We start from the raw sequence: 22,794 nt of genomic DNA, 5'->3' as shown, positions 1-22,794 counted from the left end.
CTCTAGATATAATACTACAGGATAGATTAGAATGCCATCATAGAAATCCATTGATTGGACTGCTAGCAGTACATCTTCTTTTGTATATATAATATATCTAGGTGCGCTTGTCCTCCATAATAATGTATGACTAAGCCGTGGGCGCAGCACATTTGTTCCCCTACACGAGCGAAGATGAATGGAAAACGGAGGTCTTTGGATTGATATTTACGACGAGAAAGGGCACCTGACGAACCAGAAGATGAGCCTACAACCTCGAAGACCCACGAACTGCGAAGGAGTGGATTCGTGACCCGTTTGCGAATAAACCGAGTGGTTCGAGCATGTCTGTGCAACAGGAGGATCAGCTTGTAGCGATCGCAAATGACGGGTACCTTAAACGTACATTTGAGACAACAACTCTACTAAGGTTCTGGATGAAAGTCATTCCGGAATATCCTGATAGCGCTACGAGAGCACTGAAAACCTTGCTACGATTTCCAACATCGTATTTTGTGAAGCGGGCTTCTTAATTAATGCTTAACGACACGGCGAAGTCGTTAAGGGCGAGAAAGCGGTGTGCAGCTAACATGGCAGGATGTGTCTGAGGAGAACTTTTCTACATGGTGTTGGTGTTATGGTGTTATACTTATATAGCGCTTTTCCACCTTTCAAGGACACTTAGGTGAGTTCATCAGGCCGGAGAATTGAATACTCTACCACTGAGCCACGCCACCCCATGGCCGTCCATGATCAAACGTAAGTTAATATTCCTTTCTCTAAAGAAAGTTTGTAGTGTTTATTTTGGAATTGCTGCATTCGCAGCCATTTTTAACGTTACGCGCATGCGCAGAACCGCATAGTTGCAATTTTTGATGGGTCTGTTGTTAAATTTGTCAAAACACCGGTCCGTGAAAAAAAGACCCAAATCATACTGGTCTGTGATACTGTCCTATATGACTTGGTAGATTAATTCATCTTCCAAGTCACTTATCCCCACAAGGGTCACGGGGTGCTGGAGCCTATCCTGGCTAACTATTGGCAGTAGACACCTAGTACACCCTGAATCGTTTGCCAGCAAATTGCAGGGCACAAGGAAACGACCAAAGCACAACCAGTCACGCGGGGACTAATACCTAGTGTTCAGTCAGTCTACCACGCATGTTTTGGAGATGTAGGAGGAAACCGGAGTACCTGGATAAAAACCCATGCAGGCAGGAGGACAAAATGCAAACTCCAAAGAGGTTGGCTGGAGCTGGGATTGAACCCATGATCGTAGAACTGTGAGGCTGACATGCTAACCACTCCGTTCACCGTGACACCTCACATGGCAGAGAATTTCTTAAAACTGTTAGGCCGCTTGTCCACCGAGAGTAGCTCTCGTTTTAGGGTCGCTATAGTTTTCTCAAGATGACAGTGCGACAAGTCTAAAAATTTGCCTGCGTCAAGCACAGTCCGATGCCGTCACGGCTAATAAAACGCCATCCGGCCCTGCAGCTGATGCTTTTTTACATAAGGAGGCTCATTTCACAGTCAAAGCAAGTGAGCGCCTTTTGCCTTCTCCGTGTTCTAACCTCCAACCTAAAAGAGGAAGAAGGGCTGCAGGGGAAAAAGGAGCCTATTTGCATATCACAGACAAAGACAGCAGTTAACGCCAGCGATGGGCAAGAAAGCCTAATGGCTTGGCGACAACACATGCCAAGCCTGAATATGATGGTCTGATGTTGGCTGTCTTAACGGGGTAACAAACAAGATTTGAGCAGACAGCCCGCAAAGCCATCAAAAGCCTTGTTACAGTCACCCGGCCCAGCATAAACCAGAGGTCTTCCTGATGGATCACCTGGACTGAGCAGCAAAGTGGGGATGGAGATTGTTTCATTTTGAGGGATAACACTGTTCCAATCTACAATTACACCCTTCCACCCCCAGCTCCCTCTGCTCCTCCCCTAACAACACACCCCCTCCAACACCCTCTACCTCTGTGCCAAAGCCTTGGAGGAGCAGAAGAAGGCGGAGGAGAAGGAGAAGAGGGGCGCCGATGCTTTGGACCGAGCCAACCGCAGGGGGACTGAAACACATCTGCGCCACTGAACGGCCCAAGCCATTTCCACGGTGAATTAACGCCCATATAATGTGTCTGATCACATCCATCTGAAGGATAAGGATGCGGAAAGTTGGGCGGGGGTTCTGGATAAGCGGTGATTTGAATCGTAAGCAAGAAGAAGTTTGAGGGATAAGATAGACACCGTCGCGACCAAAGTACACCGACTTGACATAATTTACGATCTTTGGGGGTAGCCGGTGATCGTTAAAACCAGTCAAGTGTCCAGCTGTAGCAGTAACTATAGCGAGGGAAGAAGGCATCAGCTGCTAGATTGGATTGCCCTTGGCCTCGAGGTTACACGGCGAAGCCAACAAATGCGGAACCACGACGGCTTGGCTCCTTCAAAGATCCTGTCTACTTTGTCTGATTCAGTAAGCAAGCGGCAGAGAGGGAGCGAGGGTCTTGCGGGGCGGGAGGGTGGAGGTGGGGGACACACTGGCAGGCTGGTGTTACTCCATCAGGCCCGGCCAAAAGAGCAGCACTTCACTCCCCACACCACACCATCTGCTCCGAGTGGAGGGGATACAATGGACCCTCAGACACAGAGACACAGCTCTTTTTCAATCAAGCAAGGTGGCATCCTTTCGGGGGAATATTCATCTAAACGCTTTCACTTTCCAATTAATTAGGACATTGTTTTTATAGGATTGTTGCCACTAAAGTCCCGATCAATCGGGTCCGATCACGTCATTTTCAAAGTATCGAAATCGGCAAAAAAATATCGGATATGCCTTTTTTTAATACACATATAAATTTTATTTAAACCATTTTGTAATTGTATTTAACGTTACAGAGAAAATTTCTTACGCTCATCCAGAGTAGTTCTGGCTTAAAGTAGGGCTATCAAATTTATTGCGTTAACGGTGGTGATTAATTTTTTTTTTTAAATTACGTTAAGTAATTAACGCATGCGCTGCACGACCCACTCACGCCTTGTCGCGTTCAATCTATAAAGGCAGCATATAATGAGGAGAGAGAATTTTGACAGCGTTTGGAGCCATTTATATGTGGCTAAAGCCTTACATTACCTCTCTCAGCAATTAAAAATAACGTGGGAGGCAATGTGGGGAAGAAAGGTAGTAGTACATCTTTTTCTTAACACCCTATGTTATTTCCCAACGCAGAGAAGATATATCAATTGGTACCACGACGCACAGTCATGGTTGCACTTCCCATCATGCATTTGGGCAGAAGTTAAATGGCTGCAGTATCATTTACTGAAAGCTCAACAAATACCCTAGATGGCAATATTTAGTCACAATGTACAAAGTCACATTTATCCTTTAAGAATTACAAGTCTTTCTATCCGTGGATCCCTCTCACAGAAAGAATGTTAATAATGTAAATGCCATCTTGAGGATTTATTGTCATAATAAACAAATACAGTACTTATGTGCTGTATGTTGAATGTATACATTCGTCCGATTTTTATTCATTTTTTTCTTAATGCATTGCCAAAATCTATATGATCGGGAAAAATTATCGAGAATGATTGGAATTGAATCGGGAGCAAAAAAACATGATCCGAACAACCCTAATTACTACTACTACAAAAAAAGCTAAGGGTCTCATAAGGCACCACACAAAACATACTCAAGATGAATGAATAAAACAACTCATGAAATGAATCAATTCTGAGGTAGATGAATGCCCATAGCGACTAATACAAAAATATGGATGTCATAAGGCACCACACGACACAAACCGAAGGTGCATATATGAGTTTACGAAAATGAATGTTGAATGAATGAATGAGAATGGTGAATGCACATAGCGACTACTACTAAAAAAAAAAAAAAAAAAATGGGTATCATAAAGCACCATACAACGCAAAATAAAGATGCATAAATAAAACTGTTCATGTATATTAATCAATTATGTGGTGAATCCACATCGCGACTACTACTACTACAAAAAATGGGCGTCATAAGGTAACATAACACATACTCAAGGTGCAAGATATATCAATTGGTAGCACTACGCACAGTCATGGTTCCACTTCCCATCATGCATTTGGGCATGGCTACAGTATCATTTACTGAAAGCTTAACAAATACACTAAATGGCAATATTTAGTCACAATATACAAAGTCACAAGTCTTTCTATCCTTGGATCCCTTTCACAGAAAGAATGTTAATGTAAATGCCATCTTGATTTATTGTCATAATAAACAAATACAGTACTTACAGTGCTGCTCAAAAGTTTGTGAACCCCCTCAACATTTTGGAATTTTCTATTATTTCAACCTGATTTCCTAATCAATCAATTCAGTAGTTTTTTTTTGTTTTTTTAACAGTTGTGTTGTCGAGACTAAATTAAAAAGAGTTTTCATCAACTGATGTAGGTGCAAAATTGAACTGTTTGGTCACAACCAAAACCGCCATGTCTGGCGAAAAGTCAACACTGCATACCACCAAAAGAACCTTCTCCCAACAGTGAAGCATGGAGGTGGGAATGTCAAGATCTGGGCTTGCTTTTCATCCTCAGGACCTGGACAACTCCACATAGTCCAGGGAATCATGAATTCTGAGGAATATTGTCAAATCCTAGAACATAACCTGACGCCATCTGTTTTGAAGTTAAAGCTTGGCAGAAGGTGGATCATGCAACATGATAATGATCCAAAGCATTCCAGCAATACAACCAAGGAATGGCTGAAAAAGAAGAAGATTCGTGTTCTGGACTGGCCCAGTCAAAGTCCTGACCTAAATCCCATTGAAATGCTGTGGCGGGACCTGAAGCGAGCAGTTCATGCCAGACGCCCATCAAACCTCTCTCAACTGACTGCGTTCTGCAAGGAAGAATGGGCAAAAATCCCCCAAAGTAGATGTGAGAGGCTGATTAGTCACTACAGAAACCGTTTGGTTGAGGTAATCTCTGCAAAAGGAGGCGCAATATCCTATTAACTGAAGGGGTTCACATACTTTTGCACACATGATATCTGAGTTTTTCTTAAATCAACCACTTTTGTTAAATAAAGAATGACAATATAACTATTTCTTTTGTTTCAGTCCATTATTTGGAATGTCAGTATTGTGGATTTGGGTATAACTTAACATTTAATAAGGTTATTTTAGTTTTTTTTACAAAAAATCTGACCATCGCTGTGGGGTTCACAAACTTTCGAGCAGCACTGTATGTACTGTATGTTGAATGCATATATTCGTCCGAGTTTTATTCATTTTTTTCTTCATGCATTGCCAAAATGTATATGATCGGGAAAAGTTATCGGGAATGATTGGAATTGAATCGGGATCGGGAAATATCGGGATCGGCAGATACTCAAACTAAAACGGAGCAAAAAAAACATGATCGGAACAACCCTAGTTGCCACTTTTGCTCAGGGTTCTTTCACTTTTAAACACACAGAAACGGTACCGCCGCAGCCATCGACGGTCAACCATTAAGAAATCCTCGCATTTCCTGATGAGACGTTTTCATCTCCAATTCCCTCACAGCTTGCAAATGTAATTGTGATTGGACTTAGGGGTGGCGTGCAGAGCTATTATTTTGTCATGATGGCGCGCTCGCACCAGCTGGCTCCCGCAGTTCGCAGGGACGCAACCCGAACAAGAAATCACCGCTCCCTGAATACTTCCCCATAGCCCAGAGTCATGAGAGCAAAATAGCCTCTTCCCTCCTCGATTCCAGGTGTAGGGACAAGAATTTTCCGAGTTGGACCGCGGACAAATGAGCAAAAAGCCATCGCGGCCATCTGCTCGACGATGGGCGCAGGACGGCGGTGAACTTGAACGCGCCTCGCAAAAAAATGTCGGACAAGCTGTCGCTGACCTCCGAGACTCGGAAAAGAAGTTCTGAGTGATTCATTAATTGGGGCAAAACGATAACGCGGGGATGCACAAAACTCCAGCTCAAGTATGGCAATCAATAATAAAAAAGGTGCAGATTGCCCGGCGTGTGAATAGCCAGAACGTATAAAAGCGACCATGAAAAGCCCCAGCATCTGGCCTGTGTGCTTGTTGTTTGATTGTTTCCTACTTCCCCTCAGTTACTCTACGCCTCCTTCTCTCTCTTTCCCTCTTTTCATCCCTCCATCGGGAGCCGGCAAAAGCAAAGGATTATGGATCTCTGGAAAGCGTTCAGCCTTAGGTCAGAAGACAAGACAAGGCGAGGTAATGAAAGATAAACAGCTCGCTGCAAACACCTGTTAACGTCCGCTTCAAAAGAAAAGAACGGGGGAGGAGGGGCCTTTGCAGGGAGGGAAAACAAACAAAAAAAGAAGTATTTGGCTGCCAAGCAACAGCCCAAGGGCCCCCCGGGCTGTTGACAGATCTTTATGAAATGAAAAAAAAAAAAAAAAAAAAAAACGAGAAATGACAATGATTGTGGGCTTTTTTACAACGGCGATGGATGATAAGAGCGCTGGAGAAAATCTTGAATACGCATCTCCGGCCAGGTCCTCGGGCGAACCTTCTGTGACATGCGCTAAATGCAAAAACAAGGCCTCGTGTAGCCTTAAATAAACATATCTTCCTCGGAAGCAGGTAAACTAGAGGAGTGATTCATTTACAGTGGGGCAAATAAGTATTTAGTCAGGCAAGTTCTCCCACTTGAAAATATTAGAGAGGCCTGTAATTGTCAACATGGGTAAACCTCAACCACGAGAGACATAATGTGGGGAAAAAAACTGAAAATCACATTGGTTGATTTTTAAAGAATTTATTTGCAAATCATGGTGGAAAATAAGTTTTTGGTCAATAACAAAATTTCATCTCAATACTTTGCAGGGCCGGCCCAGCCTATACGCAGACTATGCAGCTGCATAGAGCCCCTGACCACTATGGGGACCACAATCTGGCAGTTGTTTTATATATTCTATTTTGTTTACTACAGTTTGCTTTATTTGACTTTTGTGAGTTTTGATACTTGATTACAAGCTTAAAAAAAAAGTTCTTCCTTCTTTCTTTCCTCTTTTAGAAAAATGTTTGGCGCTATCTCCTGTAAGTACTGACAATCATTTGGGGTGAGAAGTTTGAAGTATGCAGTGCAACAAAATCTGATTAATATACAAAATATGGACGTATGGGTTGGATTGCATTAATGGATTTCACAGTACACTGGGACAAAATGGTGGGCCAAAAATATGGGCCCCTTTGCATTATTTTGCTTAGGGCCCCCAAATGGCCTGCGCCGGCCCTGATACTTTGTTATTAGGGGTGCACGATATCCATTTTTTGAAACCGATATCGATAACTTCCTGCTCCTCAAGGCCGATACCGATACGATAACCGATAATGTATATGAGTTTTTGAACAGCTGTAGGTCAAAAATACTAGCGGTTGATTCAGCTTAGATGTGCCTTTGACCGAACCAGAATTTTCATGATGACATGAACATTATTATAATGAACAAAACAAAGACAGTAACAAAACTTTGTTTCCACTCCTGTTTTTCCGGTGTGCAAACGCACGAATCCCAATCCGACGCCGTGCCAAAAATATTATTAATAGGGGCGATATTATATTATTGGATTTATTGGGATAACGTCATAATTCCCATTATCGGACCGATAATTATCGTGCACCTCTATTTGTTATGTACCCTTTGTTGGCAATAACTGAGGCCAAATGTTTTCTGTAACTTTTCACAAGCTTTTCACACACTGTTGCTGGTATTTTGGCTCATTCCTCCGTGCAGATATCCTCTAGAGCAGTGATGATTTGGGGCTGTCGTTGGGCAACATGGACTTTCAACTCCCTCCACAGATTTTCTATGGGGTTGAGATCTGGAGACTGGCTAGGCCACTCCAGGACCTAAGAAAAAAATGAATAAAACTCGGACGAATATATACATTCAACATACAGTACATAAGTACTGTATTTGTTTTTTATGACAATAAATCCTCAAGATGGCATTTACATTATTAACATTCTTTCTGTGAGAGGGATCCACGGATAGAAAGACTTGTAATTCTTAAAGGATGAATGTGACTTTATATATTGTGACTAAATATTGCCATCTAGTGTATTTGTTGAGCTTTCAGTAAATGACACTGTAGCCATTTAACTGATCTGCCCAAATGCATGATGGGAAGTGCAACCATGACTCAGCGTAGTGGCACCAATTGATATATCTTCTCTGCGTTAGGAAGTAAGATAGGGTGTTAAGGGAAAGATCAATCACTACTGTTCTTCCCCACATTGGTTCCCACGATTTTTCTAATTGTTCAGAGAGGGATTTTAAGGCTTTAGCCAATTAAAAAGAGGCTCCAAAGACTGCCAAAATTCTCTCTACTCATTTTACGCTGCCTGTTATCTCTATATATATAGGTAAAACAGCGCCATTATAGATTGAACGCGACAATGCGTGAATGAGTCGTGAAGACTGGCTGAATGTAAGACATTTTGTCTGTAACGTTAAATACAATTAGAAAACGATTTAACACTAGAAGTCCCAGAGAATTCTGGTACTCCTACTAGTCCCAAACAATGGCCGATATGGCCTCTCCCCCGGTAAACCCTGAGGTGGCAAAAATGACCCAAGTGCTTTCGAAATGGCAAGTTGTTGTCGGACAGACAACAGCCGTTCATATGGAAATTCACTACTAGACATACATTAACCTCACACACAATGACCACAATCCATACTCCATGCCCCTGATTCAGTCCTTCTAAATTATATACACAATTCCTGCTTTACACTCAAATTGCAGTTCTAAAACGCTTTTTCTTCTTCTTCAAAACAATGTACACATTTGTACACACTCCTTCTGTCTTTATGTTTGGAGTATAGGAGAAGCGCATTAAAAATGTGTAAAAAGTGTCAAACTTCATAAATAAATGTAATTAAATAAATGTAGCTTGACGTGAACTGACACAAACTATCACATTAGTCACAGAGGAGAGGCCAAATCGGCCATTGCTAGGGAATATTAGGAGTGTTTGTCTTGGGAAAGGCCAAGTCGGCCTCTGCCGGGTTTTCTAGTGTTAATCAAAAAAAATATAAATATTAAAAAAAGGCATGTCCGATATTTTTTTGCCGATTCCAATACTTTGAAAATGACGTGATCGGACATCTTTAGTTTCTAACTAAAAGTTCTATTTTGGTTTCATCTGACCATAACACATTCTACTAGTCCTCTTCTGGATCATCCAAATGCTCTCTAGCGAACCGTAGACGGGCCTGGACGTGTACTTTCTTCAGCAGGGGGACATGTCTGGCAGTGCAGGATTTGAGTCCCTGGCGGCCCATTGTGTTACTGATAGTAGACTTTGTGACTGTGGTCCCAGCTCTCTGTAGGTCATTCACTCGGTCCCCCCGTGTGGTTCTGGGATTTTTGCTCACCGTTCTTGTTATCATTTTGACGCCACGGGGAGGGAGATTATCAGTGGTCTTGTATGTCTTCCATTTTCTAATAATTGCTCCCACAGTTGATTTCTTTACACCAAGTGAAAAGTTACAGAAAACGTTTGGCCTCCATTATTGCCGACAAAGGATACATAATAAAGTATTGAGATGAACTTTTGGTATTGACCACTTATTTTCCACCATGATTTGCAAATAAATTATTTAACAATCAAACTATGTGATTTTCTGTTGTTTTTTTTTTCCACATTCTCTCTCATGGTTGAGGTTTACCGATCTTGACGATTAAATGCCTCTCTTATCTTTTTAAGTAGGAGAACTTGCACAATTGGTGGTTGACTAAATACTTATTTGCCCCACTGTAATATGGAACGAATGCTAATGACGCCAAGCTTTCTAAGGATAACCGAGGGCACCCATCAAATTTTCATGAGGTTAATAGTGTGGGGGCTAAGGAGGTATACGGAGAAGAAAGAGGAGGGACTTTAAGCTATTAGCCTCCAGTCTCCAGGGGGATTCAATATGAGCCTCCCATTGGGGAAGGCTTCTTTATCCACAGGGCACCACTGGGGTTAAACTATAAGCAAGGATGTATAACACTATTGTGTGCCAAGTTCTATGATGCTATCTTCCTGCTTGTTCTTTCAGGACATTTTGAACAAAAGCAATTGGGGCAGAAAATGTCGCCGGGACCTAATCTGTCTGAGTAAGCGATATGAGATAAGAAAGCTTTTAAAGCACTTACGCTGTGGAAGATGGAAGAAAAGCCCGGGAGAAGGTGAGCTACGAATGTAAAAATAAATACGAGGAAAAGTGATTCATCGACACTTTTGCTGTTTCTTAGCGATCTGGAGAAGGACTTAACTCTGCACCTGTGGGAGTGTCGAGCAAGTGTATTTTTTTTTTTTTTAAGCAAAGGATACATTGCTGCCTGAGTAAGGCGAGATGTCGGACATGTCTTGAAGGTCGCCGCATTCGGATTTGATGAGCGACAAGGAGAGTCCTTCCGCCGTGCTGCCAGGGTGCGCTGGCGAACACGAGCGATGGTGGTGCCCCAGGTGGTGTCCGGATGACATCTTGGTCCTCAGACTCGTGGTCTCACGGGACAGGTCCATGGAGTCTGGTGAGGAGCGGTCCTTGCTCGGGTAGCTGCCCGCGGGTGGGCCAAGGGGACTCTGGAAGGGATAACCCATGAGCGGGAGGGGAAACGGGTGTCGGAAGGAGGGGGGGCTGAACCCCATTGAGGCGGAGAGTGAGGAAGGGTGAAGAGATGGATGGTGGTGACCACCGTGGGCACCCACAGCTGAGGACTGGTGATGATGGTGGTGGTGGTGCTCACTGGGAGTCTTCCTGACGACTAACGGCAGGGCCTCGGTTTGGTCATTCACCGCACCCGGGATTCCGGGAATGCCGGCGAAGGAGTCTAGCGGATTGGGAATGATGACGTCGCCGAAACACTGCAGCCTCTGGTTGGTGGTGTGGAAGTTAGGGTTGTCCCCATTGACGGCTGTGGAGAACCTTTCAGCGGGTAGGGAAAGCGGGGGGAATGCCTGCTGGGGCGTGGGACGCGGCGGCTTGGCAAACACCTTGACGACAGTGTCCACAACTTGTGTCATCGCGGAATTGAGTTCCTGCTTCAGAGTTTCTGCCAGCTGTTTACCTTCGGCATGCATGGAGGCTCCCGGGCCTCCCTGCCCTTTGCTTCGGCCAATTCCATCTCGCCTCGGCTTTTCTCCTTCCCCTAGAAGAGTCTGCTGTTGAAGCAGCGCCCGCGCCCGATCCAGGAAGTGGCCAGGATCAAGGTCGGACATCTCGTTATCGGAGCGCAAGTCTTCGCCACCCCGGTCGTCCCCGCCTTGATCGTCACCGCCATTGTCGGATCTCACCGGGCTGTCCTCGGACAGGTTGCCTATGTCATTGTGCAGGTCGTTGTGTTCGGAGTCGTCGGTTGAGTCGTAGATCTGAAAGAATTTCTCCTGGAGCTGGCGCAGCTGTTTCTGCATGTCCTCCAGCTGGAGCTTGAGTTGTCGCCGCTCTTCCTGCTTTTGCTCTTTCCTCTGACACACCAGCTGGGTGAAACTCTGTTGCTGCTGTTGAGGCAGACGCTGCTTGCGCTTATTTTCCCTGCTGCTGCTGCTTCCGCAAACCTCTCCCGCCCTGGGGCTACCGGGGCCCTGGTGCTGCGACCGAGGGGGCGCGCACTCCAGATCCATTTCCCTGTCCCCGTCCATGTCGTGGTCGCGTTCGTGCCGAGAAGACGGCGGCACTAGGACGCTCGGGGAGTGGCTCATACCGCGAATGATGTTCTCCACTCGGGCCCGCTTGGCGCGCAAGTGCTCGTCGTTAAGACGCTCCATGTCGAATGCGCCCAGGCCGGGGGGCCGGCCGAAAGGCGACAAGCATTCCTGAGGGGTGCTTTCTTGGGAGGAATTGCTGCAGGCGTCCTCTTGGGGCGCGTCAGAGCTCGTATTTGAGAGCCCAGATCCGGGAAAGCCGTGGTCGACTCTTTCGCCTCTATCCCCTCTTTCTGGCCCTCCGCCGTTTTTAGCTAAGTTGTTCTTGAGCAACTGCGAGATAATAGTAGTGCCGGGAAAGGGCATCATGGCGTCCTCGTACGAGTTGGCCCGCTTTAGCAGCTTTCGCAGCACGTTGGACTTTGACTCGCTGTCGCCGGCCGATACCACGCCGGGCCCCCCGTGCGGCTGCACTACAGAGCACTCCATGGGGTCTGCGTCTGATCCGTGGTGAGAGTGAGCGCTCAGAGAGTTCATGGCACTAAAAATGGCTGCTTTGGCGCGCGCAATGCTATCAGTAGTCGCTGTCGCTGCTGCGGCGGAGGCGGCGCTACCCACGGTCCTCTTCACACCGATGTCCACACGTCTTCGCTTGGTCTGTCTGTTCAGGAGGGAGTCGCTGTCATGGTCCGGCATCACGGGTTGCTGCTATTGGGCCATATCCCGCAAAACCGCACGCGTCTCTGGGAGCGAAAGCTCTGAGCACCTGAAAGCGGACCAGATCAAAAACACATCAGTGACGGAAAATACTACCAGCACTTCAAGAGCGGGAGAAGTCGCAGCCTTACACTTGGTTAGAACGCGTACGCTGAGTGTTCCTCCGCGGGACGATTCGACCACCTATGATGGGAAACAGGCGTCAGAATTAGGCCTTCGCCTCGACATTCCAGGGCAAAGTCCTACATTTCATCCCCGTCCCCTGTCGCACGGCGCGTGACACTGAACCAGTTCCCACGCAACACAAAGCAGCATAAAATTATGATAATGACTTAAGCACTTGTCCTCATTTCCATGTTTGTGTTGTGTGCGCGAACATAGGCGCTATTAATTGGAAAAGGGGCACATTAGACGGGGTTAAGACGATACGCGCCACCGAAATGTTCGCCTTTTCAAAACTCGGGGCCGGTCCGCGCGGATCAATGATTCCGCCGTATCTTCTATAGGCAACAAAAGCAAAATAGGCCGATTGATTTCGGTTCACGCTGCCGGCTTTTATTTTGTCGGTTTTGTTTGGGTTGCCTTTTCATCTGGCAAGGACACTTAATTCTGCTCAAACGAATAGGTCACACCGGTCAAACTGCGACTTAAAGCGCTCTTTAGAAATGAAGCAGAAGTGCCGAGTGACAGATTGGAAAATGGATTGAAGGCATTTTAATAGAATGAGGGAAAATTCAGGAGAGTTTGTCAAAAATATTGCGGTTTATTACCACACTTTAGTCATTTTTAAATCTAAATTACAAGAACATGAAACTGAGGACTACTTAAAATACACTTGTGTGTTATGAATTACTGCCTATTTGAAGAATAGATCTAAAACAACATGTCAAATTAACTGAACATGCGTGTTAAAGCAGTAAATTATTCACATTTTATGTGCACTTTTTTGTCCTCGATAAGATTTATCACACAATTTTAAAAGAGCAACACAAATCCACTATAATTTTGACAGCATCACTTACAATTATACATCACAAATAACTAAAAACAAGAACAACAAATTTACTTTTTCAATGTTTTGTCATGTTTTTCTTAAAGACATTAGGCCTACATTATAAAATAACACTGACAGGATATGAATCGTCTTTTAAGAAGGCGACAAAAAACAACAAGGAGATGAAAAAAAAACAAAACTTGATGACGAGGAGCCTTAAACAATAGAGCTGGAAATAGTCACCAGCATGAGCACCTGTCTTTTGGGAGCCAGCACCTGTCTATTGCAACACACACACACTCACACACACGTACACACTCCACTTTCCTAACAACAGCAAAAAAAAATCTTGCGGAACACACCACAAATTTTACTTTTGAAGTTATTAAAAAAAAGCTTGCAAATTTTCCAAATTAATAAAAACATGACAGTTCGGTGATTTGACCGAACTTGAGCAGATGAGACAAACTTACTTGCAACTTTACCGGGCATCCCCGAAAAACAGCACCTTAACTTTAAGCCAAAATTAAGTGATGAAAACTAACTATAACTCCCAATTGGGGACCATTTTCCTCCTCATGAAGTCATTTTTAACGCTTTTTCCCCCCCTGACCGCCCGACCGAGAGGGGAGGTATCCGAGGACAAGGTTACTTACCCCCGCAGATGATGATGATGATGACGAGTAGGAGGAGGAAGAAAAGGAGGGGGGTCCCAAAAAAAAAAAAAAAAAAAAAAACTCACACGCTCCACCACAAAAAGAGGGAATAGATCACCGCACCGATGCTCGTGGAATAAAAAGTATCTGAGGAGAACAAAAGCCTAAAAAAAGCGAATGGAAGATGCGAGGAGCTCTTTGGCTGCCTTCCCTCTTGCTTTTTTACGCACAAAGAGCGAGAGACGTATGGTAAGTACGCGAAAGAGAGAGAGAATGAGGGAGCGCGTGTGGCTGGATGGATGGAGCGGGACGACTGGATGCAGCGGCGCGCTCCTCCCCGGCCACTAAAAAAGATCCACTTGAAGACGCGGCTGAAGGAAGCCGGAAGACGTGCGAGCGTCACGGCCGACGGGGCGTGATGTAACCGTGGCAAGCCACCAATAAGAGAAGACCCCCCCGTCTCATCACCTCCGCCTCCCTTCTTCCTCTCAACGCCCCCCCACGGGAGGAGAACCACGCGCTGAACTTGAACTGCCCCCCTTTAAAAAAAAAAAAAAAATCTTTCCCCCCTTTCGTTCTGCTTCAAAAACATTTTTTAATCATCGTAACACTAAGAAATTGTTTTATTCAACGCAAAAATGTGTTGTTTGAACGCGTTTGCTCGATTTATTAGTTTATATTTACATTAAAAGCGACTTTTTACTTTTTTATACCTTTAGAAAGGATAAATCCGATTTTTATCGTGTGCATTGAACGCCACATTTTGCATTTTAAGTCGATTTTCCTCAGTTACAGAAACGTGTTTAACATTTTTTTGTACATGAATTAATTCCACCTGTTGTCAGAGATTTTCAATCAATTTAATCGCCTCCCACTGACGGTGATAGACGTCCTATATCAAAATTGATTGGACGTCTATCGTCGTCAATTGCTGTCACATCATTATACATAGCAGACGGACATTGAATAAACGTTGATTTTCCATCAAAATCATCAGTATGGTTGACATCTAAATTTTCGACGTTGAAACAACGTTGTTCTATGGTATGTCAGGCGATGGTTGGGTTTACATTGTTTTATAGTTGATGAAGTAATGTTGACAAATAGTTGATTTATGATTGAAAATGAGTCGAAAACAAAACATTGATTCAACATTGTTCAAATTTTTATTAATAATCGAAATGATGTTTAGGTTTTGTAAGGATTTCAACGTTGAAACATAAATTGAGAGTGGAAAAGTGACGTTGATTCAATGAGCGGAATGTTGATCCAACATCTTTTCAACGTCGATCTGCTATCTGGGATGTTTTTATTCCCTCCCGGTCAAAAAGGATTGGACGTCCATCGCAGTCAATGGCTGACACGTCATTAAACACATTTCTATTCCCTCCCGGTTTAAATAAATCGGACGTCTATCGCCGTCAATGGCTATCATTCACAGTTCTATTCTGTTTTTCTCCTCCAGGTTGTGCACAAAACGTCGAATTTTCCACACGCGGTCCAAAAAGGAAAAGGGTGAGGTGCTTTTTTTCCCCCTCTTTTTTTCCATTTCGCATGTTCTTTTTTGTTGTTGGATTTAATATAACTAAAGTCAGCAAACTTTGAGTTCCGCAAGAAAAAAAAAGAGGAAAAAAAAAAAAAAAAGATCCACTGGTCGTTGATTTATTTGTCACGCTTATACCCTCTTTTGGGCTTTGAATGTACTGACATATTTATTAGTGCTAAAAGGGGGGCAGGCCGAGGGGAAACGATATTGCCCCCAGAGGTGTTAAAGGTGTCGTTTTATTGCTTTCACTTATTATTCTAATCATTATTCGATTCTAAAAATAACGCCAATGTTGTTTTACGTACTATTTCTAATCGGTTAATTGAAAACCAACGACGGTTTATTTTAAAACGGAGAAAAATAATAAAGCACCCCGAGGATAAGAGTCGCATTCAATGTATTTAATTACAGTAAAAAAACCACGATCAAGATCAACTTGTTTGAACGACCAATGAAAATTCAGCTTAAATAACAAAGGACAACGAGTAATGCTGTTTGTAATATTCCTGAGGCGCATTTTCGCAACAGATGGGCGTCATAATATTTAAAATAAATAAATAAAATTAAAAAAAAATCTCCCCTGTACGATGCAGTACACACCAAAACCAATATTACAACATGACGGCTTGAATTAGAAAAAAAGATATATATAAATTTTCCCGATGCGACTTCGCATTGGAACGCGCGTGCAGGTGTGTGTTCACATTAAAACAAGTGTTTTGTTGCAATTAAACCGAATCAATTGAGTGGGGAAAAAAGATCACGTTGCCCATAATTGGTGTGCCGTTGTGAAATAACTCATAATTTGCATACTCTGTTGTTACTTCTTGGCTGTGAGAGCTGGCAGAGTGTTGGCCCTCGGTGACCCACATCCCTCTTTCCAGGCTATACAAGTATACTGCTGATTATGGCGTGTGTGTGTGTGTGTGCGCTGCCTTATTTGCATGAAAGGGGCCCTTGTTAGAAAAACACATTTAGGAGAGAGCATAATAAGACCCTTACGGTAATAATAATAATAATTTCTTGTTCGTGTAATACGTACAAAAGCAATTATATCGCGTCAAACTACATTGAAATGAGTCAATATTATTCAAACATGATCAAAATATCAGCGTTTAATTTACTGTTTTTGTGACGTCATGAAAAAGAACTATACACAATTGGGATTTTGAGTTTAAAAATTATATAAAGTCAAATACGCCCCTCAGCAAATGATTTTTTTTTTTTTTTTTGCTGGATATGCGTGACACACTAAATGAATTTGGGGTGCAGTACGCATGCGCGAAGTGGATGACCTCTCACCTGTCAAGGTGGAGCAACATGTTCGTTTTGCAGCTTTCTCTGTTAAGACAACACTGGAAGGATTTCAAATAACATTCATGCATTATAATAGAGTGGATTGCAGTGCTTGCTTTTTGTGTAGATTAACATATTTAAAAACTTTTTTTTTTTTTTTTTTTTAAATCAAACTAAGAAAATATACATTTTACTTTATGTGTTTACTAGGGCTGCAGCTATCGATTATTTTAGTAGTCGATTAATCAGTGAACTCGAATAATGGAGTAATCGGATAAGGAACATGAAAAATGAACATGCCTGAGCTGAGCCACAAATGGTATAAAAAAAAAAATTAGGATCTATGTTCAATAAAAGAACAATTGGCTAACTTACATAGCAAAAGTCCGCTAGCATAAATGCTATAAAATGCTAACTTAAAAAGAATAATTTTTTTTAAACAATGCTCCGAACAAATGGTTCGGACACATATTCCCACAAAAAACAGCTAAACATACCTATAAACTAAATTACGAATGCATTAAAAAAACTTAAGCTTATGTTGGTCTGAACAGGGAGCAGTTGGATTCAGACATGTGAAATGAGGCCGACCAGAGGTTAGTGTATCCACCCTAATCAATAAAACGAAATGCAAACACTTTGAAAATAAACCTCTACAACGCCACTTTGATTAAACGAATTCTCGAACCAACAAAATTTAATCCGAATATTTTTTTCGAATCGAATACTGGAGTTCATCGATTAAACGTTGCAGCACAAATATTTACCATTGGCTGCCACTGACGACGATAGACGTCCAATTCATTTTGACCAATAGAGAATAGAAATATGAACTATCATTTGATTGCTAACGGCCTCTCCCAGGCCAGTTGGATTGGACGTCTATCGCCGTCAATGGCAGCAATTTAATTAATCAGACCACTGAAGTTCTAAAAAAAAAAAAAAAAAAAATTACAGGAGGCTACACATACTCATTGCGATAGACATCCAATTCATTTTGACCAATAGGCAAAGGCGACGGTATAGGGACATAACACCACCAACTTTTAGGGATGCTCAAATTGTCCCCACCAACTTTTAACCAACCTTGTTTGCATTATATAATGAATTCCGTTATATAGGTAATTTACATTGTCTTCCCATAAGTTGTAAGGATAGAATTTACCCTACATTATGTTCAGATTTAAATTGACCCCTTTTCACTTGCTGAATGTGCTGGTCCCCCCCCCCCCCCCCCCCCCCTTCGAACGCACATTTGATTGGCTGATGACTAGAACCTTCACATTCACACAATCCCGATAGAATTACATGTCGACATGCCGCCTCCTCCACCCCCTTTGAAGAGGAGGGATATTAGAATTTTTTTCCGGCCAGCAGCAGCCACTTTAATGTAAAAAGTGTACATGCAGGTTATGCTGTTATCGCGTCCCTACCAATGTTGAGACCAAACCAACGCCCTTGCCAACAGTGAATAGAAATATGAATCATTCGATCGTTACCTGCCCCTCCCAGGCCAGATGGATTGGACGTCTATCGCCGTCAATGGCGGTAAATGTATTAATGAGACCACTAAAGTCCTAAAAAAAATGATTACAGGAGGCTACACACACATACTCATTCATATGCACCGTCTTTTACACGCACTGTCTTTCATGCGCACTTTTATTCATGGACACACACACATAAACGCAACACTGACTCTCTTTTACACACATGGACTCACACACATACATACACTCACACGCACACATAAAGTATATCTAAATACAAGAAGATGCCATTGTTGGAGAAATTGCGTAAAGATGCTTTGCTTCATGTACATTTTCAGTCACATCCTTATTTATATATATGTTATTATTTGAGCGTATTTTTGGCTCATGTCGTTGTTAAGTCCTTGCTCCTCACTGATCCACAGTTGGACACACACTGACTAACACACACACGGGCTCTCACATATGTACTCTCACAGGAGTCACGCGCACACATTTCACACATGTACACACACATTCACAGGCACTCAGTCTCTCTCGCGCAGATTTACCTACTGTATGTGCACGCATAAAAAAAAAAACAAAAACAAAAAAAAACACTATCACTCTCTACACTCTTTGACAGCCCTAATATATATATATATATATATATTAGGGCTGTCAAACTATTAAAATGTTTAATCAAGTTAATTACAGCTTAAAAATTAAATTAATCGCAATTAATCGCAATTCAAACCATTTATAAAATATGCCATATTTTTCAGTAAATTATATATATATTCTGTAAAATTGTTGGAATGGAAAGATAAGACACAAGATGGATATATACATTCAACATACGGTACATAAGGAATGTAGTGGGCATTTCACTCTACTGTCATTTAAATCTGTCTATGCTGTCCTCACTCCGAAGCGTCTACTTTTTCCAAAGCTAGACAGGTAGTGAACGACTCCGAAATAATCAGACTTCTTTCTTTTTCATCTGATTTATTAATAAAATGGCCTCAAACCGTTGTCCTCTTTAGACCGTCGTAAAACTACAAAAAAAAAGTACACAAGCATTGCATTAGCAACAACGTTAGCTTAGCACGCTATACAGGTTCACAAAACATAAACAAAAAGCGTCTCATACAAAAAATATAACATTTCGCTTATTAACATAATATGTGCATTATTTACAACAACCATACTTACGGACAAATCTTGTCCAAGGATCATATAAGCACAACATTACAATGTAGGCGTCAGCCTGAGACGTCCTGCAGCCATATTGAACTGGCAAGACAACAATAAACCATGTCGCAAAGCGACCACAAGAGTTCGCTGTTAGACAGCACAAAAAGCCTTGCTGTAAAACTTACCAAAAGGCAGAATACTGTCTGAGCGGGACGTGCGTTAATTGCGTCAAATATTTTAACGTGATTAATTTAAAAAATGAATTACCGCCCGTTAACGCGATAATTTTGACAGCCCTAATATATACATATATATATATATATATATATATATATATATATATATACACACACATATTTTTCCACATAAACTCTCACACTCACCATACACACACTCGGGGTGTGATGAAATATTGAAATGGTGATACAACCCCTAGCAAAAAGTATGGAATCACCAGTCTCGGACAAGCACTCACTCAGACATTTTCTCATGTACAACAAACTCTGATAAAAAGCTTGAAAAATAATGAATTAGTTCAAAAGTGCAACTCTTTAGCATTCTGAAACACTAAAAGAAATGAATAAAAAACATTGTGGTGGTCAGTTAATGTTACTTTTATAGAGCAAGTGCAGGGAAATATATAAGGAATCGAGAGAAACAAACAAAGAAATAACAATCAAAGCACATCTCTAGTATTTAGCAGCATCACCTTTGGCTTTTATGACAGCTTGCAGTCTCTGAGGCATTGACTTGATGAGCATTGTGGCATAGCTCCATGGCATGATGCATTGTCATCTTGGAAAATGACAAACATATTTTCAATTGAAGGGATAAGAAAGCTGTCTAAAATTTCAATGTAAACTTGTGCATTTATTGAAGATTTAACCACAGCCATCTCCCCAGTGCCTTTGCCTGACATGCAGCCCCTTATCATCAACGACTGAGAGAATTTTGATGTTTTCTTGAGGCAGTCATCTTTGTAAATCTCACTGGAACAGCACCAAACCAAGGTTCCAGCATTATCACCTTGTCGAGAGTGATAAAATGTCTGAGTGAGTGCTCGTCCGAGACTGGTGATTCCATACTTTTTGCAAGGCGTTGTATATTGTGATTAACCCTTTAATGCAAGCAATATGAAGCAATTATCAGAGAATCCCAAAATTCGAAAAATAAGGTCCTAATTAGGGTTGTTCCGATCATGTTTTTTTGCTCCCGATCCGATCCCGTTCGGTTTAGTTTGAGTATCTGCCGATCCCGATATTTCCCGATCCGATTGCTTTTTTTTTTTTTTTTTGCTCTCAATTCAATTCCAATCATTCCTGATAATTTTTCCTGATCATATACAGTACATTTTGGCAATGCATTAAGGAAAAAATAAATAAAACTCGGACGAATATATACATTCAACATACAGTACATAAGTACTGTATTTGTTTATTATGACAATAAATCCTCAAGATGGCATTTACATTATTAACATTCTTTCTGTGAGAGGGATCCACGGATAGAAAGACTTGTAATTCTTAAAGGACAAATGTGACTTTGTATATTGTGACTAAATATTGTTGAGCTTTCAGTAAATGATACGGTAGCCATGCCCAAATGCATGATGGGAAGTGGAACCATGACTGTGCGTAGTGCTACCAATTGATATATCTTCTCTGCGTTGGGAAATAACATAGGGTGTTTAGAAAAAGATCAATTACTACCTTGCTTCCCCACATTGCTTCCCACAATATTTCTACTCGTAGGGAGAGGGATGGTAAGGCTTTAGCCAATCAAAAAAGGCTCCAAAGGCTTCCAAAATTCACTCTAATCATTTTACGCTGCCTTTTAGCTCTCTATATAGGTAAAACTGCGCCATTACAGATTAGGCGCAACAATGCGCGAGTGGGTCGTGCAGCGCATGCATTAATTGCGTTAGATATTTTAACATGATACATTGCCAAATGTATCACTTTTGATACACCTAAAATTTCATGATATTGAGACTAATTCAGAATTTTGACATTTCTTTTTGAAAAAAAAAAAAAAAATGATGGATGCAAGTCAAAACATCCATCTGCAGGTTCCATGAGAAAAACAAACAGGATTTAGCAAGGGTTATAGATATCTGAGCGCTTAATACACATATTCATTTTGACTTTTCTTTTTACAAATTTGAAAAAAAGGTTTCATTAGGAGTAGAGATGTCCGATCACGTCATTTTCAAAGTATCGGAATCGGCAAAAAATATCGGCCATGCCTTTTTTTAATATATATATATATATTTTAAATTAAATCGCTTTCTAATTGTATTTAACGTTACAGACATAATATGTGACACTCATCCAGAGTATTTAGTTTAGGCTTAAGGTAGGGTTATCAAATTTATCCCGATAATGGCGGTAATTAATTGTTTTAAAAATATATCACGTTAAAATATTTAACGCAGTTAATGCATGCACTGCACGACCCACTCACGGATTGTCGCGCTCCATCTGTAATGGCGTCGTTTTGCCTATATAGAGAGCTAAACGGCAGCGTAAATTGAGTAGAGAGAATTTTGGCAGTGTTTGGAAACTTATTTTAATTAGCTAAAGCCTTACAATCCCTCTCCCTACGATTAGAAATATCATGGGAAGAAATGTGGGGAAGCAAGGTGGCAATTGATCTTTTTCTTAACACCTTAAGTTATATCTCATCGCAGAGAAGATATATGAATTGGTAGCACTACGCACAGTCGTGGTTTCACTTGTCATGGTTCCACTTCCCATCATGCATTGGGCATGGCCTTCAGTATCATTTACTGAAACCTCAACAAATACACTAGATGGCAATATTTAGTCACAATATACAAAGTCACAAGTCTTTCTATCCGTGGATCCCTCTCACAGAAAGAATGTTAATAATGTAGATGCCATCTTGAGGATTTATTGTCATAATAAACAACATTCAACATACAGTACTTATGTACTGTATGTTGAATGTATATATTCGTCCGAGTTTTATTTTATTTTTTCTTAATGCATTGCCAAAATGTGTATGATCGGGAAAAATTATCGGGAATGATTGGAATTGAATCGGGAGCAAAAAAAAAGCCATCGGATCGGGAAATATCGGGATCGGCAGATTCTCAAACTAAAACGATCGGATCGGGAGGAAAAAAACATGATCGGAACAACCCTACGTACCGTATGTTGAATGTATATATCTGTCTTATCTTTCCATTCCAACAATAATTTAAAGAAAAATATGGCATATTTAGAGATGGTTTGAATTGCGATTAATTAATT

The 22,794-nt window shown here is 41.8% G+C and overlaps 1 protein-coding gene across 2 annotated transcripts in view; it reads right to left on the bottom strand.

The window, feature by feature from the left end:
* Nucleotides 1–14,386, bottom strand: part of LOC130908018 (prospero homeobox protein 1-like) — an 84,964-nt gene extending 70,578 nt beyond the window's left edge. Inside the window, exons 1-3 of one of the 2 annotated variants that reach the window (XM_057823608.1) lie at nucleotides 14,012–14,386; nucleotides 12,493–12,544; nucleotides 10,334–12,410 (exon numbers count right to left, since the gene is read on the bottom strand). In XM_057823608.1, the coding sequence (XP_057679591.1) occupies nucleotides 10,334–12,340 (2,007 nt within the window). In that variant the 5' untranslated portion in view covers nucleotides 12,341–12,410; nucleotides 12,493–12,544; nucleotides 14,012–14,386. The other variant, XM_057823607.1, reaches the window with a different exon arrangement.
* Between the last annotated feature and the right edge of the window lie 8,408 nt (nucleotides 14,387–22,794).

The sequence above is a fragment of the Corythoichthys intestinalis genome, chromosome 19, assembly GCF_030265065.1.
Source record: "Corythoichthys intestinalis isolate RoL2023-P3 chromosome 19, ASM3026506v1, whole genome shotgun sequence".
Classification (NCBI taxonomy): domain Eukaryota; kingdom Metazoa; phylum Chordata; class Actinopteri; order Syngnathiformes; family Syngnathidae; genus Corythoichthys; species Corythoichthys intestinalis.
The sequence above is the reverse complement of the archived record's forward strand: the minus strand, read 5'-3'. Positions and strand labels throughout refer to the sequence as shown.